Raw genomic sequence first — 18,323 nt, 5'->3', positions numbered from 1 at the left:
CCTTGTTTGTCCACCTCCTCAGTCATTTTTACAAGGAAGATCTACATGTAGGTAAATAGGTATGTAACACATCAGAAGGGGCTAGTGTCACTAAAGGCACAGTAATACAATAGGAGTGGGAACTGTATTCCTGGTTGGGGATCCAGAAGCGCTTCCAAGAGTAACCTTGGAGAAGTAGGTAGGAATTGGACTCAGGGAAATTCCAGGCAATGGAAGGAAGAGAATACGAGGCAGAAAGGTGGTCTGGGTCTGCAGGTCCCAGAAGGTCCTGGAGGGCCTTCAGACTAGGGATGAAGTCAGGCTATGCTTGCTCCGCAAGGATTCTAGTGGCAGAGAGTGGTCTTCTGCACACACCACGTCCCACTCTATCGCCCACGCGGGCACCCCGGTTTCCCAGTCCTGCCTCCCGCGAGCGCCCAGGTGGGGCAGGAGCGGGTGCTGTTTGGCCGTGGGAGGGCAGCAGCTGCCCTTCCTGACGCCACCCCCAGCGCCTCTCAACTTTCTCAACGCCCATCTGCACCTAGGGGCTGCAAGGCGGGGCAGAGGCCGAGTCCTCCGGGGTCCCACCCGCTCCGGTCACCGCCCACTCCTCTGCAGTCCTGGCAGCTCGCAGCGACTCTCCTTCCAGCCTCTCACCCAGCCCGGGCAGGCGCCCCCAATCCTCGCCGCAGCTGAGGCGACCCTTGGCCGCCTGGGGCTGGGCCGGAGGCCGGCAGAGCCAAGGGCTGAAGGAGGGCGGGGGCGGGGCCCGGCCCCTAGGGTCAGTCTCAGCCTCCGGCACCAGCCGCGCAACTCGAGGCAACGGAGCGGAAGGTACAGAGGTCTGGGCAGGGGAAGAAGAGCGTCCCCGTTCCCGGGAGAACACTTTCCTCCTGTCCACTCGCCGGGAGCTCGGGCGGGTCCTGCGAGGGGTTTTGGCCCGTTCCCTCCCCTAGGACGCAGCATCCGGGCTGCACTGTGGTCCGGCCTGCTTGGCTCCTCCCCAGACTGAAGCGAGGGGCCCCAGGAGCGGCCTGGCAGGGGCTCTCTCCTGCTGAGGCCCTGATCGGAGCCCTTTCCCTTCCCTCCGGGTTTCTCCGAGCCTCCCCCGCGGAACAAGGGAGCGGCCTTGATCTCCCTCCGCGAGGGAACCCAGCCCAGACGCCCTGGCTAGCCCCAGGCTGGACGGCCCAGCGCGGACCTGGCCTGGGGTGCTGGGGATGGGCTGGGAGTTCTCCCAGGCCCGGACGGTGGAATGGCGGGAATAAGGGCGCGGTGTGACCCTTGGGGGTTGCCAATGCCAGGCGGAGGTTGGAAGCTGCCCTGGACAGTCCTTGGAAACTGCCTGGGGCATGGGGTAGGGGAGACCTGGAAGGATCCAGCCCTTGTGTGTTCGTTCATGGGAGTTTGTGAAGGAATCTACCCTCCACACTCCCCAGCTAGGCTAAAGATTTATTTTAGGGGTGTCAGCTGGGGAGCCTGGGGCAAAGAGTTCTCTCAGTTCTGGCTTTAAAGTTGAGGAAGAGGTGTCAACTGAAGAGTGAGTCTTTCCCAAACTTCAGGGGAAGTGAGCCAGGTAGGAGGCCCACTGGATCTTCGGGAAAATCAAGAGAATGAGCTAGGTATCCCACATATCTTGTCTTAGGGGAGGCGCCAGAAGTTCCAGGCTCCATTCCAGCTCCACTTCAGTCTCTGCGTGGGGTTTGGTTGCCCCTTTTAGGGTCAGTGGGGCAGTTCCACTGGGATTGCCTCTCACAGGGAACTATTGTTCATGCCATCTTGGCCTTGGGCCTTGTGTCCTGGCTTGGCCTGGGCTGCTTGCTCTTCTGGCCCAACCAGAGCCTGGAGGGAAAGTCTTCTGAGCTGGGGGTTCCAGGTCACTTAATTCATGTCCTTGTCCTGAAGTTCTGGCCTCTGCCTCCCACCATCTGGTGCCAGTTGCCTTGCTGGGGGATGGCAGTGGCACACTCTTGCCTAAGTGACTGGTCGATCAGTAGTGATTGCTCTCTATCTGCACTGCCTGGGTTGGAGTTACCCCAGCCCATGTTTACACAGCTGCATGAGTTGAACTAATGGGAGTAGGTGGGGGAGTTGGAAGAAATCCTAGTGTCAGTCACCTGGGTAGACTTCAATGAACCCCTGTTTGGAAAGGGATGTGCTGGCAGGACACATCTTCCCTGTCATTTGGGGTATCAGCAAGAGCCCCTTTGTGATCCGGAGAGTGGTTCGGATAAATTCTCAGTGACTCATGTCCTCTTCCCCCACATCCCAGTTTTCTGAAGGTGTAAGTGGAGGAGAGGGAGGGGCCACCTAGCATCCCACTGTTGAAGAGAAACAGCCTGGGGCTGGAGTATTCTGCTTCCTAAAAAGCAGACCCAGGGTATATAATGTGAGGTGGTGGAATGCAGGGACTAGAAGAGCTCAGCCCAGCATGACAGGATGTGGGACTGAGGAAAAACTAGGTTTGAGGCAGAGATTGGGTTACCTACCATACCCTGTGCTCCCTGCCTAGTTGGTGGAGGGACTGGTCATCATTTGTCATTTCTTTTGGGGCTCCTCCCAGCCCAGGCTCTAGCTCCCTCCCTCTTCCCAACAGCCTAGATTTCATTTCAGCTCCAGAGCCCACCCTCTCTTTCTCCCTGACTGCAGGGCTGGTAATCTAGCTGGGTGGAGTTTGGCTCCCCTCCCTGGGGAAGGAGGAAGTGAGGGGAGCTGTGAAGGTGTGATGAACTGCAGGTGTGATGAACTGCAGGTGTGATGAACTGCAGGTGTGATGAACTGCTCGTTCATGGGTGTTGGTGATGAGGGACACATGCTAACCCTGGGAAGCTGACTCCTTGCCCTGAGTCACAGGGAGGGGTGGGCAGGGCATAAAAGTGAGCTGGACAGAGGGAGGAAGGGGCTGTTCCAGAGTGGGTGGAGGTGATTCCCTAGTGGATTATTCTGTCCCTCTGCTGTGGTGGATTCGTGACTCCCTACAGTGTAGTCATTGTAGTCATTGAGTAACCTAGTGTTGCCACCAGGCCCAGGAGGAAGAGGGGAGGAAGGCAGGCTGCCCGAATGTGAGCTGTGGGCACTGCCTGGACTGAGCCTCCTTTGTGTGACTCCGGGCTTTGGGGACCGGGTGGGGTGGGTCAGAGAAGCTGCTGGCTGCTGCCTCTGTCCTCTGTCTGGGTTTTTCTCCTCCTGCTCTCCTTTCCACCTCTTAGGTGACATGTAGAAAGGCAGAGACTCTGGAGGCATACAGCCCTGCTTTGAGTGCTGTCCTTGACACTCTGATTATCTAACCCTCAGAGAGTTTCCTTGTTGTCAAAATGGGAAGTGCACCATTCACCTAACAAGCCACTGGAACCTGAGGTAAATAATTTTTGTCAAAATACCCAACAAAGAGTGGGTACCTTGGGGCTTTATAAATATTCCTTCTCTTACATACCAGCCACCCAGTAAGTGGTTATGCTAGTATCTGGTTTTGTAGAGGGACTCCTTGTTTTTGACTAGGCAGGCGTGACTCAAGCCAAGGGACAATCTGTTCTAGATTATACCTTAGCAATTATTAAACCTTAAATGTATCAAATCTTGTTACAAATGAAATCTGTCTCATGACTCCAATATGAAAAGCAGATAAAAGCTGGCTTTTCTGGAGGCATCCCTGAACACCTTGCTGAGTGTTTCCCCTCAGTTGAGTGGATAACGTTGAGAGTCATGTTTTCTGGTTCCCAAGTGAGTTCTTCCACCTCCCACTGCTATATTTTAACCCATTGGAGAAGACCTGTCCCTGCCCCAGAAATTAGGAATCTTAAACTCTGTTTCTTACAGGATTGGTGCTTGGCAAGAATGTGCTGAAGCAAGCCCCCTTTTCTGTTTTCTCTTCCTTTGCCCAGGTTTGTGGAGAGGTTTTGGAGGCCACAGAGCAGTTTTTGTACTACTAGTTTTTTTCCCCAAATCCCTACTGCCTCTTGTTTGCCAGCCCCAGCCATGGCTGCAATCAGAAAGAAGCTGGTGATTGTGGGGGATGGTGCCTGTGGAAAGACCTGCCTCCTCATCGTCTTCAGCAAGGATCAGTTTCCAGAGGTCTACTTCCCTACTGTATTTGAGAACTATATTACAGACATTGAGGTGGACAGCAAGCAGTTAAGGCCAAGAGCCCTTTCCTATCCTGCCTTGGAACCCTGTTCCTGGTCACGTAGTATGTCCTTCCTTACCACTCACTCACATCTTTGTTTTATTTTCCTGTGGGAACAAGTAAAATTTGAGAAATGAAACTGCACTTTTAGAAAACCTGGATATAGTCACATGTGGTGGTACATGCCCATCATGCCAGCTACTCAGGAGACTGAAGCAGGAAGATTGATCACAAGTTTGAGGTCAGTGTGGGCAACTTATCCAGACCCTATCTAAAATAAAAAGGGCTGGAGTGTGGCTTATTGGTAGAGTACTTGCCTAGCGTGTGTGAGGCTCTGAGTTAATCCCCAGTACCCCAAAGAAAACCTGGATATATCCTCTGGTTCTACCACATACTCGTTTTGTAATCAGGGCCAAGTCCCTTTGCTTCTGGGTTTAAACTCCCCCCCACCACAAAATGGTGATGATGGCATGACTTACCCCAAAGGAGTGTGAGAATTAAAGTGGTATTCATGATAGCAATTCATTTGAGATCACAAAAATCAAACACATTTTAGTGATTTTTGTGGGAGTGGGGTTACTAGGGGTTGAACCCAGCAGCACTTTGCCACTGAACTACATCCCCAGCCCTTTTTACTTTTTTAAATAAATTGAGACAGTGTCTTGTTAAGTTCCCCAGGATGGCCTTGAACTTGGTGATTCTTCTGCCTCAGCCTCCCACATAGCTGGTTTATAGGTATGCACCAGTACACCCAGTTTACATCTTAGAACTTTAAAGAAAAACTCAATTGAGTTTGTTATGACTGTGATTAATATGGTGCCTTGCACCCAGCAGGACCAGTGGTTTGAGAGGATCTCTGGGTAGTAGGTTGGGGCCCTTGGGGTCAGCTATGCATTGCCTGTTTGTCAGATGGAACTGGCTTTGTGCGACACAGCAGGGCAAGAAGACTATGAATGTCTGCGGCCTCTCTCCTATCTGGACACAGATGTCATCCTCATGTGCATCTCCATTGACAGCCCTGACAGCCTGGGTGAGGACTTTGGAGAGAGGAGGTAGAGACCCTTTGGAGTCAGCCATCTTCAGAGGCTGTGTGGATGGAGTCACAAGGGCCACACAGGCTCTGTTGGCTCCTTTGTTGTGGCATCTCCGGTGTTTGGAAGGGCTTGGGGGAGGATATGCTACAAGGGATGGGGTTTTGAGGTATGAAGGAGACCATCAGCCTCAGACTGTTATGGGAAGGAAGACCAGCACTCACATGCTTAAGCCAAGGTACCTGTTGGGACATGTCTGTGCAGAAAACATTCCTGAGAAGTGGATCCTGGAGGTGAAGCACTTCTGCCCCAACGTGCCCATCATCCTAGTGGGGAATAAGAAGGACTCGGGCAAGATGAGCATACCAGGAGAGAGCTGGCCAAGATGAAGCAGGTGGGTGGGGCTGCCTGATGGGGAACCTTGGGGAGGAAGGTGCCCTCTGAGAGGATGAAGTCTGGGGCAGAAAGGAGCTCTCTCTTCAGCCAACTGTCCTGTGTTAAGCAGTCATAGTGATATCTACCTCCTCCTCTCCCATGTGTGTGCCCTGCTAAGAACCAGAAGGAACCTCAGTATCAAATCAGATGATCAGAGAATGAAGTGACTTGTCCAAGGTCACTTGGCATTTTCATTTATTCCAGTTTATTATTCTGTCTTTGGAATTGGGGCTACTAAGATGAATAAGGAAGTCGTTGTCCATGGGGAGACAGCTTATGTTTCACTTAGGGTATGCAGACTGTGCCATCAGTGTACCTGGGGAGGAAGGGCATCATCAATGGCTGAAGAAAGGCTTAGAGGGCGAGGGAGCTGGCTTATTCAGGGTCTCACTAAGTGGTCCACTGACCAGAGGAAGAGTTTATTATAGGAAGCTGCCAGGGTATGGAATAGAGACTATCTTGAGAGGATAATTATATAAGACAAGGTTTTAAACTGGGGACAGCAGGCAGAGGATGGGTTGGAGGGATGATGGAGAAGGTAGGTCATTTAGGCAAAACATATGTGGACCATAGGGTCTGAGACTTGGTGGGAGAGGAGGGGCTAGTCTGGGGACAACTTTGAATGTAAACATGAGGTTTAGATCTCTGCCTGGGGCAGCCGGGGCCTGGATGCTTTGTGGGTTCAAGGCTGGAGGAGGTATTTGTTATAGTTACTATACTTATGGGTGATGTGGTGAGAGGTGCACCTAGCCACCAGCTTCCTCTGCCTTATCTTCTGTCTTCTCAGGAACCCATCCGATCTGAGGAAGGCCGGGATATGGCAAATCATATCAGTGCCTTGAGTGCTCCGCCAAAACCTATGAGGGAGTGCGGGAAGGTTTTCGAGATGGCCACTCGAGCTGGCCTCCAGGTCCGCAAGAATAAGCGCCGGAGGGGCTGTCCCATTCTCTGAGATCCCCATGGCTCCTGATGCCCCTTTTCTTCACAGGGGCTTAGGGATCACCCACCCGCCCTTGAGCTCCACACTTAGGACTCCATGCTGAAGGCTCCTTTTTCCAGTTCCCTCTTGCCCAGGACTGCATCGTTTCCCTAGCCCCCAGAGTGGTGGCAGGCCTGCCCTCCCTCCCTGTCCTCTGGGAGCTGGGCCTGTGGCCTGCCCTCCTTGAGCAGTCCCTCTCCCTGCTGCCTTGGTCCAGGGGTAGGGCTCTTGCTCCCTTTGGCCCTCCCCAGAGGATGGTCACACACTAGCACTTTATATACTTCTGGCTCAGAGGAGCATTTCTAGGATAGGTGGATTGGGGTTTCTCCTTTGGGCAGGGGCCTTGTCTCTGACTGCACTTGGTGGGGGGCATGAATAAAGGCCACAGGTTCCAACACGTGTGTGGCAGCTTCCTATTTCCTTTGTCTGGTTCCTATCTTGGCTACAAGCCCAGAGTCCCATCTCTCTCTTCATTTCCAAGTTGCTTGCCAGACTGGCCCCCTGTTGGCAAAGGCAGGACTAGGGTGGAAGGGTGGAGTCTTAGAGCAGAGATGAGGTCATGCCTGGCTTAGCCTGGGAGGCAGGTGAGGGGCATGGTCTCGAGCCTGGACTAAACTTAGAAACCGGTGGGTGGCTTCCCTGCCCACTGAGTTTCCTCCCCTGGACATGGAGGCTGTGAAGAGATGTGGCCCTGGACAGGGTGTGACAGTCTCACCCTCTTGCAGGTCAGCTTGGGGACACAGGAAGCTGGGGCCAAGATGAGGAGACACAATCAAGAAGCTTTTGCATAGAACAAGGTTTTTTGTTTTCAGAGTTTTTCTTCCTTCCCCTTCCCCCATAACAATGCTAACAAGCAGCCTGATGTGTCATTCTCCCCAGCAGGGGAAGGGGTGGAATGGCTTGGTTGTAAACACCCTCCCCCAGCCTTCCTGTCACTTAGAGGGGCAGCTCAGCTGGGTTCTAGTTCAGGGTTTGGTGCAGCTGGCTAAGGCTTGGCTTGGTGTGAGAAGGCAGTCAGCTGTGTCTTCAGAGCTCATTCCTCCACTCGGGCTCCACTTGCAGGGACAGGCCCCCTTCACTCTCCCACTCCTGGGGGAGATAGTCATGACCATGGGGCCCTAGAAAGAAAGGAGGTATGCTTTGTCTTCTTTACCTTCTCTTCCACCACTGTCCCCTGCCTGGCCCACCCTGGCCCAGCCATACCTAAGGTAGAGGGGCTGAGCTTGCTCAGATCTTGAAGTAAGTTCTGTCTGCTCTGTAGGTCCAGTTTGGCAGGAAAGGGATACCCTGTATACCCTCTGCTTTCTTTACAGAACTCCAGGAATCTGTGGGGTACAGAGGTGTTGGCACACAGAGCTGTGCAGGCCTGGATGAGGAGTACCAGCGCAGGCTGGAGGCCAGGCCTGGGTCCTGCCACATCTGAGCCGTGGTTGCTCAAGCTCTGAATGTCAGCTCACTTACAAATAAGATGGAGGTTTTATGAAGATTAACTGATCCTGAGGATTGAGCCATAAGCAGGTACTAATGAAGATACAGCTGCCTAAGCTGGAGCTTGTGGCCACCATGAGGGATTACAGGGCAGGAATGCTCACGCTTTCCAGTCGGGGTCATGGCCCAAGAGAATGGGGTTGCCCACTATGATGAGCAAAGCTTTGGCCCAGGTCACAGTCACGTTTAACCTCTGGAAGGAAGAAGTGGTGGGGTCATGGGAAGGAAGGGCCAGAGGAAGGAAGAATTCCTGCCACACCCACCAGCCCTCCAACCTTGGGGTTCTTAAGGAAACCCAGGTTAAAGTGCAGATCCAGCTGCACAAAGCTCTGTCTGCTTCACACAGTAGAGATAAAGACCACGCTGCATTCTTGGCCTTGGAATTCTTCCACAGAGCCCACCTAGAAGAGATAGAGGCAGGGCGTGAGAATAGGTGGGTTCAAGGGGAACTTAAGGGACGTCTGCCCCATGGCGCTTGAGCTGCAAGGAGGGTACACTGGGCAATTGTCGATCAGTGGGTGAGTGCTGCCACAGGGGACAGGAGGCATGCTCTGGAAGCACAAGCCTCAAGAGTGAAGCTAGCTCTGGGACAGAGCCTGTAAAGCCATCAGAACAAAGCAAACAGTGTTGCAAAGAACACAGTAACTACAAACAGTGTTTCTGAAACTTTCCTGGAGATAATCAGCAAGTACTTGTTAAGACTATAGAACCTTGGGCCCTAACCCAGACCTCCTGATCAGAATTTTCCAAGGCAGATGTCTCCAAATCTCAAAAGAGTAGGTTTCAGGCTTGTACCTGAGGAGCTGTAAAAAATACTAGTGCCCTGGCTCTGCCCCCAGATATCAGTGTTAATTGGCCCTGGCAGTATTAAAAGCCCTCCAGGTGATTTTTCTCTGTACTAAGAGTTTCAAATCACCATCTCAGAGCAAGTGTTAAGCTACTGAGGGTGGAGATGAGGTGACAATATCACATGACAGGCAGGGGTAGGCTGTGGCATTTGGACTTCATTCTTAGGGCAAAGACCTCAAACCTGCCCAATCACAGTGACGTGGGAGGTTGTTAAACATGCCGGCTTCCTAATCCCATGCCAGAACTATAAGCTGGAGCTTTGAGGAGTAAGAGGATGGGGAAAAACCCAGTTCTGTCCAAGGCAGTGGAGGTGGGACAGGGACATGGGCCAGACTGAAGCAGTGGCACAGGAGCTGAGGTCTCTGATTTGGGAAAAAGAAGGGTACAAAGAAGGTGAGAGTGAATGTGAAGTAGTGTGTCACCTTCAAGTCCTTTATGCCATCCAGTCTCCAAAGCTCCCTGTCAAGTTTGGTGATGCAATAACGGATTTTTTCCACCTGGAATGAAGGGAAAGGCATCTTTCTCTTATGCAGTCACCTCAATTCAAGAGGAACCAGGCAGGAAGGAGGCCAGAGAGCTGGGGAGCAAAGAGGGAGGAGGCAGCTGATCTCTGCACTCTTCTGAGATATAGGGCCAGCAGAGGCCAGGGCTGTTTGAGAGGTATCACCTGGGGGAGGACCCATCCTTGCTGGGAACTGAGGGCCTGACCTGCTTCGGGTATGGCGAGATGACTCCAATGCTTCGTGGGCTCAGGCGGGCTTTCCCCTTCTTAGAGGAAGGGGCCAGGAGCAGCTTCAGGTAGGAGGTCACCATGGCAGCCTCTTCAGGGTTGAAGAAGGATGGGCTATTGCACTCACGCTCATCTTTGCCCATCACATCATGAAAGATGATGGGAAATCCCTGGACACAGGGTTAGAAGAAACCCTCAGCTGGACTTCCCTGCTTCCCTTCCCTCCCACTCCAAAACCCTTGCAGGCAATAAGGAAGCTTAGGCCAAGGTGACAACTGGAGGGACCCCTGGTGTCCAGTCGAGCCTTTTCCTACCTTCAGTAAACAATCAAGATATGGGGTTGGCAGCCTGAGTCCTGCTCTGTCCAGCCTCACCTGTTGAGGCAGACCCTCTTAGCGGCAGAAGCACTCTCGATCCACCACATCTGCACAGGCCTGCAGCTCTCCATCGTAGTAGAGTTGGTTGGGAATGTCCAGGATGGTGGGATGGGACCTGAGAGGCAGGAGGGAGGGAGAGCTAGACCAAGGCCTGGATTACTTTTGTCCTGCCCTGGGGGGACAGGCTTTAGGCCCACACATGAGCATCTTGCTTCCTGCTTCCTGCATAGCAGGACACATTCACCTGCAAGCTCTCCTGCCAGGCATTGCACACCACATAAAGCAGAACTTGTGGGTCCATAGGGATCCAGTGACCAGTGAAATTATTATTATTATTTTCAAATTACTTTTAAAAACTAAGATTTTCCAGGTATGGTGGTGCATGCCTGTAATCCCAGTGGCTTTGGAGGCAGAGGCAGGAGGATGACCAGTTCAAAGCCAGCCTCAGCAAAAAGCAAGGCACTTAAGCAACTCAGTAAGACCCTGTCTCTAAAAAATACAAAATAGGCCTGGAGATGTGACTCAGTGGTCATGTGCCCAGTTCAATCCCTGGCACACCCTAACCCTCAAAAAAAAAAAAAAAAACTAAGAAATTAGGGACTCAGCTTTCAATTTTGCCAAGGAAGGTCAGTACAAAAACAATGTATCACTTCCCATTACCCTTATTTGAGATAATATGTTAAATCCAAAAATAAAAGTAGTAACGACACAATAACATTTCCTTTCTGCAATTGTCCTATTGGTACTCATCCAAGCATTTTTAATGTCTAAACTTATTCAGTAAAAGAAGTATATAAACAGGATGTGGTTCTGTGTGCTTGTAGGTCCAGCTAGCTATTCAGGAGGCTGAGGCAGGAGGACTACCTGAGGCCAGCCTGGGCAACAAAGAGATTCTTAAAAAAAAACAAAACAACAAAACAGGGCTGGCTATGTAACTCAGTGGTAGAATTTTTGCCTAGCATGTGTGAGAGCCTGGGTTCAATTCCCACCACTGCAAAACAAACAACCCTGCCTAACCCTCTAATTTGATAATATGTTTATGAAAAACTATTCATTTTCTCATTTCTCCTTGGATTGCTTGGAAATGCCATCTGAGACAGACATCAGACACATCCTGGTGTCTGACCACCCCCATATCTAGATAATCTCACTAGTCCAGAATGAAACCACTAGCTAAAGGAGGCCTCTGACCTTCCAGTCTATAGTCCTTTCTGCATCACAGAGGTGCAGAGCACCAGGAATGCAGACCAGGGCCTCCTGCTGGGGTGCAGTGGGTGCGAAGGCATGGACTAGCAGCGGAGGGAGATGAGGGTGTGGGGATACCTGTAGTTGCATAGCAGCTTGGTTATGAACTGAGGGTCATAGCCATCAGGACCCTTCTTTTACAGGGCATTGTAGGTGAGCAGCCGTTGCAGCAGCGAGTACCTCAGCCCATACTTCTGTGTCAGTGGGGACCGCAGCACAGGTCCTAACTGTCGCGGGTCTCCAGCCAGCACCAGCTGCCCTCCTGAATTGCCTGTTTCCTTAACTTCCATCAGTCCTAGAAGGCAAGGGTGGTATGAGGAGAAAGTTAAGTGGTGGGATCTCCCCATGCAGGGTGGCACACCTGTAGCCCACACTGAGCTGCTCACCTGCTATGGCCACCAGACTCTCAGGTTCCATGCATTGGCCAGCATCATCGATGAAGATGTGTGTGAAGTGATCAATGGGAAACTGGGCTGACACCAACCTGGGAGGTGTCAGCCAGGCTGGGTCATCCCCAGGTACCCAGCTACCAAACCTGAATGCTCACCCAATCTGGTCCCTCACTCACCCACTGAGAACCCTTCCCCGTCTTCCCAGCCCACTACCCTTTTATTTACACACACAATCCCCACCTGCTGGCCATGATGAGAGTGGTATTTAAGACGCGGTATTCCTGCAGTTCCTTCTTGGCAGGAAACACATACTCCCCCTTTTTCGCATCCCCATTACAGCAGGGCTGTGGATTGTGAAGCAACATGAGGCATCAGCTTGGCTCTACCCATGCCAACCCTCACTCTGGCAATGGGCCACTTGATAGACAAGGAAACTGAAGCCCAGGGAGGGTTCTCACCCACCCAAGTTTGAGGATCCAAGTCTTCCTAGTTTTCTGGTTTACCCCTAGGGTCTTCCAGACATCTGCCATCCCTTGACTCTCTGCACTTCCCTTACCTTAATGTCCTCAGGTACCATGTGGATGTCCCTGCTGGGGGCCAGGAGGCAGTAGATGGAGCTGGGCAGGTGGACCCGGAGCCGCTGACAGAGAAGGTCAGCACCTGAGTTGGACAGAGCACAGGCTAGGGTGAGAGCTTCGGGCAAGTGCTTCACCACCTAAGATGCGGACAGGTAGAGTGTGGGAAGCAGCTTCCCAAACTCTGGTGACTCACACTGGGGCAGTGCAGCATCTGCCTCCCACAGCCAAGGGAGGCAGTGATATAAAAGACAAGTTCTATCCTGGAGCCCTGCTAGTCCAATTAGCACTTTGACGTGACACAACAACTGCAATAAACACACAAGTCTATGAAGACCGAAATGCAAAAGGTCATTCCAAGAGCCACACAGTGCCCAACCTACCCAACAGTGCTCAACAGCCACACTGACTCTAGCTCCCCACCTTTTAAAAAAAAATTTTGTAGTTGTAGATGGACAGGATGCCTTTATTTTATCCGTTTATTTTTATGTGATGCTAAGGATTGAACCCAGTGCCTCACCCGTTCTAGGCAAGTGCTCTTCCACTGAGCTACAGCCCCAGCCCTCCCCACCTCCTTTTGACAGCTGCTGAGAAGCAAGAACTTTCAGGGTGATGAAGGAAATCAGAATTTGGCAATAACCGCTCCATCTGGGGGAGTCAAGGATATAGGTCCCGGGTTTATACTCAAGCCTCACCTGCTTAATGGCCTCCACTAATGTGACAGTCTTGCCAGTGCCTGGAGGCCCAAAGATGATGTAGGGGGCTGGACATGTGGTGCCCATAACAATGTGCTTTATGGCCTGCAGCTGCTCTGGGTTTGACTCCAGACTCCGGTCATACAGCATGGCAGGGAGGCTGTGAATCCAAACTTCAACTTATCCAGCATCCCAGAGGCCTCTAGGACTCCATCCCCAACCCCCACACTCCAACCAGCCTTGGAGTCCCCTGCCCTCAGTCTCACTTGAGCTTCACATCGGAGGGCAGCAGCGGGACCCCACGGGAGGCCACAGGAAAAAGCATGGGCCACAGCAGCCAATGCCCTGTCAGTTCCAGGGCCTGATGCTGGACCCGAAAGGGTTGGCGGTTGAAGGTGAAGTTCACCTTGAAGGTCAGTCCATCCACAAATCGGCTCAGGAGGCTTTGGATAGGGAGAAAGGTAGAGGAGCTCCAGTTAGGTGGGCCAGGCAGTAAAAAGCCAGGACCTCCATCCACCTCCCTCTGCTCCACTCCCTCTTTCCAAGATTTCCATAAAACCTCCCTAGAAGAGGCAGCTGCTGAGGTAGCTCAGAGTTCCCTGGAAGAAAAGCCCCTGCCCTGTGCTTGGGATCTACTCATCTTAGGAGAAAGCCTCTCGTCTCCCCTGGCCTGAGGGAGAAGACTGAAGAAGGGTTCCCCCAACACCCACCTCATGGAAAAGCTCAGTTTTACACGGTCCAGTTCCACCTTGTGCACGAAGCCCTTGTAGGTGATGGGGTCCTCCTGGTGTGTCTCAGAGGACAGAAGGGCAAACAGGTGGTCCCCCCACAGCGCTGAGGGATGGCTCTCAGTCACACCAGGAACCACAGGGTGTGAACGTAAGCAAGCTTCTGTCCCAAGCATGGTCACTGAAGGACCCAACCCCCAGGCTCTCCAGACCTCTGAGGGATGAAAACTGAGGCTCTGGCCTTCTAACCCAAGACTCAGAGAGCTGCGTTTTCCCTGTTCCCCTTCCTCTCCCACCAGACAGGAGTTGTGGGGAGAGGAAGGAAACAACCTTCCCAAGCTGCTCACAGGTGCAGAACTCCAGGGTGCTAGTTTAAGGCCTGGCAGCCACTTCCCACTCTACTCAGCTGCCCTCTCACCAGCTCAGTTCTACTCTGCCTTTAAAATCTTGTTAAAACTCATCTCCTGTAATCATCTTGCCCTGATCATCCTTGTTCTCTCTTCCCACCTCCATTTGTGTGCAGAAATTCATTCTCGTGGGTAATTCTGGTCTATGGTACACACATTCAAAATCTGTGAGCTAGAAAGGGCCCTAAGAATTATCCCGTCTAGCTCTATGCTTTTTAGATAAGGGACCTATGGCTCAGAGAAAGCAAGGATCTTGCCCAAGATCACACAGCCAGTAGTAGCAAAGTCTAGATTAAAACCCCAATGTCCTGCTCTGACACCATTTTGGGCAAAGGATGCCCACCTTACCCCTTGCTGACCTCTCTGGGACAGGAACCATTTCATCCTTCTTCTAGGTTTGCCCTGTATTTAGGAATGGCCTATAGAGTTTGGCTAACTTGAGCCTGCCCTCCCTGCACCTGATCTGAGCCCCAACCTCCAGTGTGAGCAGCCTGGGGTTCTGGTCCACAGGGTCCCAGGTCATGGGCACCAATTCCAGGTCATAGTGCCAGATGTCGTGCTCCATCTGCAGCTCCTCTAGGTGCAACAGCAGTCAGAGTTTCACCTCATAGTTCCTCCACGTCAGGGCTGTCTCCAGCTGGGCCCTGGCAATAATGGTTGGGGGATGAAGTGGAAAGGGCAGGAAAGGGACAGGTTAAGCACCCCCATGACCAGGAGCATCTACCCTCTCCCATTTGCAACTAGGAACACACCAGGAAGCAGAGAAGACCAGAAGGACAGAGAAATGGATGGGGTAAGAGGCCTTGAAGAAGGGAGCCCCAACTCTTATTTCTCCGATGTCCTTGACCCAACCTCAGACCTGACTTGAGTATCCGCGGTAGATCTTATGGCAGAAACATTCTCCCCCAGATCCTCCTTCCATGACTCACACCCTAACCTCATTCAAATGTCATTCTCTGTTCAACTGTCACCTCCTCAAAGAGGCCAGGACTGACTGCTCTCTGTAAAACATCACCAATTCATCCCCTTGTCCTGCTTTGGTTTTACTTTAGCATTACTTGAGTTCTTCAAAGCACTCACCACAATATGGAATGTACAAGATAAAATAAAAGAAATGATCAGTGCTCACTGTTCCCCACCAGAATGGGCAAGGCCCATTTGGAACAGCACCTGGCAAGTGGGCATGCTCAGCAAGGGTGAACCAATAGAGCCTGGGAGGCTGGACAGACATCCAAAGCAACAGGCAGAGGCCAGCAGGGAGAGGGAAGACGGGAGTGCGGTATCGAGGGGAGGCACTTACTTGATCTCAGCAATCTCCTTTGGGGCAGTGAAGACACTTGTTCCCTGAAGAAGGATGGGGAGCAGCTGCCTGAGGCATGGGGGTGGGTAGTAGGTCCCCAGTGCCATACTTAGCTTCAAGTTATAGCCTTTAGCGCTGCAGAAGTGGGGGGAAACGCTGTCATAAACATTGAACTTGTCACCTTCAAGACTTTGGGAATTCCCCTCCATGGAGGATACACAAGGACCTCTGTGATGCCATTTCCAAAGGGTGGTTGGCAGCCTCTGCCCAAGGACATGGAGCTCACTAGCTCATGGGGCTGCTCGGTCCAAGGCTGGACCAATTTTGGAAAACCTAATACTTGGAATATTTTTAAAACATTATTTATAATACATTTTCATTATTAAAAAATAATCTGGCAAAAAATTATAATAACATTTTTACCATCCTGGGACAGAAAATGTTAATTTTTGGGAGTATGCAGGTTTCCAGATTAATTTATATTATATGTGTATATATATAGTTTTTGTTTTGGGGTACCATAAATTGAACCCAGGGGCACTTTACCACTCAGCCACATCCCCAGCCAGCCCTTTTTAATTTTGGTTTTGAGACAGGGTCTCAGTAAGTTGCTTAGGGCCTCACAAAGTTGTTGAGGCTGGCTTCAAACTTGACTTGTAATTCTTCTGCCTCAGCCTTCTAAGTCAATGGGATTATAGGCATATGCCACTGTACCTGGCACCTATATATTGTTAACAAAAAGTGAACAATTATCTAACTGTGAAGGTCCTACAGTATTTTGTAACTAGCTAGCTATGTCAAAAAGATGTTTACACATGAGTCCACTCGCATGACATGTCCAGCATAGGGAAATTTATGGAGACAGAGATAAAGTGAGTGGCTGCAAAGCACTGAGCAGGTGGGTGAGTGATAAAATGGTGGTAGCTGAAGGGTATTGGGTCTCTTCTTTGGCATAAATGTTCTAAAACTGACTGTAATGATGGTTGCACATATCTGTGAACATACTAAAAACAAATCACTGACCTGTATGATATATGAATTATTTCAGTAAAGTTGTTTTAAAAAATAGAGAGATATGGGTGTGGTGGTGCATGCCAATAATCCCAGCACCTCAGGAGGCTGAGACAGAAGGATCAAAAGTTCAAGGCCAGTCTCAGCAACTTAGCAAGACCCTGTCTCAAAATAAAAAGGACTGGGGCTATAGCTCAGTGGTAAAGTGTCCCTGATTTCAATTCCCAGTACCACCAATTTTTCTTTAATTTAAAAAAAGAATAGAGAGGGCTGGGTAGAACATGGGCTTAGCATGCATGCTATGAGAGAGAGAGAGAGAGACAGAGAGAGAGAGAGAGAGAGAGAGAGAGAGAGAGAGAGAGATGTGTATCAGTTTATAATGGGCTGCCTGATAATCCATTACACAGTGAAAACACTTCTTAAAAAAAAAAAATGTTTTCATACTGTCCTTGGACCTGCTACTCTCCTGCAATTTGCTTCCTAGGCAGAAAAAGTTTCTGAGCCCAGAGGAGGGAATAAAGGGGCCCCTGGCTCCCAGCTCTGGGCTTTTCCCAAGGGCCCACACTGTTGTGATAAGGACATGCCAAGCCCAGTCAGGCCTGGAGGGAGGGCTTACACGTCAGGTCTTTCTCCTTCCTCTATCCGGTTGGTCAACACAGGGTTTCCAGTGATCCAGGTGCACTTGAAGGGAGTCATGGGCTTCAATTGTGCAGCCAGAGGGCTATGGGTGACGGCAGCCAAGAAACGGGAAATGTAGAAAGTGCTAGCTCCTTCTGAACCCGACTCCCCAGGTCCCAGCAGCTCCCAGAGCACCTTGGCTGGGAAATAGCCCACAAAGCTGGTCTTACAGTGCACATGCAACTCATAGCATTCACCTGCAGGAAGAAGGCTGAGTGAATGGGAGGGGGGAGGAAAGGCAGGGACCCTCCCATCAACATGCTGACCCCAACACTCCCCCAGTCGGCCCCATCCCGAGAGGAGACCACTGGACAGCCACAGTGTGTGCTCCAAAGCTGCAGCCCTGCTAGGACAAGCCCTGCCCACTAGAGTTCTTCCCTTTGGAAAGCTACTCACCGGGGCCCAGCAGGCAGGGAAGCTCCTGGTCACCATAGTAGAAGGCAAAATGGGGTGTCCGGCAGAGTGGGAAGAGGTGAGTGAAGGTAATAGGTTTTTATCCTCCGTTCCGGAGCCTCAGGGTCAGCACCTCCTTGCAGTTCAAATACAGGTGGATAAGGAGCTGCCCATCTCGTGTTTCATGTGGCCCCTGGACTTCCATGTCTACCCCATGCTTCCCGTGAAGATACTCAGCCCTGGGTAGAGTGGGATTCAAGGGTGGGGGCCACGGCAGGAGTGGCCTGGACTGGGGGATGCCCTGCAGAGAGTGCCAGCTGTGCTCCCACCCATAGCCAAGCCCCTCACCTGCTTCCCCCATTCCTTAAGGAAGAGGCCTCCCCACAACCTGAGCAAACTACTCTTTTCTTGGCTAGACAGCCCTTCCCCCATGCCCTGAGCACCCCTCACAAGCAAGTGTGAGTGCACGAACAAACACACACACACAGACACACACCTTTCATAAATGATCTTGGCTAGCAGTGACTTGTGGTGCTCGCTGATATCTGAACTCAGCTTCATTCTCCTCTTTTCTGGGAGCCGCCAGTCAGTCCAGCGGTCGAGTTTGAAGAACTTGAGTCTTGGTGACATAGGCCAGATTTGCAATCTTCATTCCATACAGCATGAAGGAGAAGTCAGGAGCAGGGATCCCAAAGCTGCCAGAAGCAGAGGAGACTGGGAAGTAAGGGGAAGGCAGGGCCAGGGGACGGGTGGTGGGGGGAGGGTGGGGCAAGGGCCTCTGAGGGTCATTCTGTCCTGGACACACCAGCTCTGCCGCAGAGCAAGCTGGGGCTCAGGGACAGAGAGATTCAGGCTGGGGACAGGAGAAATTTTTAACGTCTTCAGGCAAGGCAATGGGACTTCCCAAG

At 51.6% G+C, this 18,323-nt stretch overlaps 1 protein-coding gene and 1 pseudogene across 1 annotated transcript; one reads left to right on the top strand and one right to left on the bottom strand.

The window, feature by feature from the left end:
• Window positions 1-471: 471 nt before the first annotated feature.
• Window positions 472-6,944, top strand: LOC107133646 (annotated as a pseudogene).
• Window positions 6,945-8,373: 1,429 nt separating this feature from the next.
• On the bottom strand, window positions 8,374-17,789 carry LOC107133643 (helicase MOV-10-like). The gene is given in 15 exon segments (XM_015475909.2): window positions 8,374-8,436; window positions 9,307-9,381; window positions 9,593-9,784; window positions 9,989-10,106; window positions 11,315-11,531; window positions 11,623-11,720; window positions 11,869-11,972; window positions 12,185-12,343; window positions 12,899-13,058; window positions 13,165-13,341; window positions 13,609-13,764; window positions 14,510-14,677; window positions 15,334-15,468; window positions 16,961-17,219; window positions 17,419-17,789. Coding segments are annotated over 15 exon segments (2,439 nt in total). The 5' UTR covers window positions 17,777-17,789.
• Window positions 17,790-18,323: the final 534 nt, after the last annotated feature.

The sequence above is a fragment of the Marmota marmota genome, unplaced genomic scaffold (assembly GCF_001458135.2).
Source record: "Marmota marmota marmota unplaced genomic scaffold, marMar, whole genome shotgun sequence".
Taxonomy (NCBI): Eukaryota; Metazoa; Chordata; class Mammalia; order Rodentia; family Sciuridae; genus Marmota; species Marmota marmota.
This window is presented reverse-complemented; position numbering and strand designations above follow the sequence as displayed.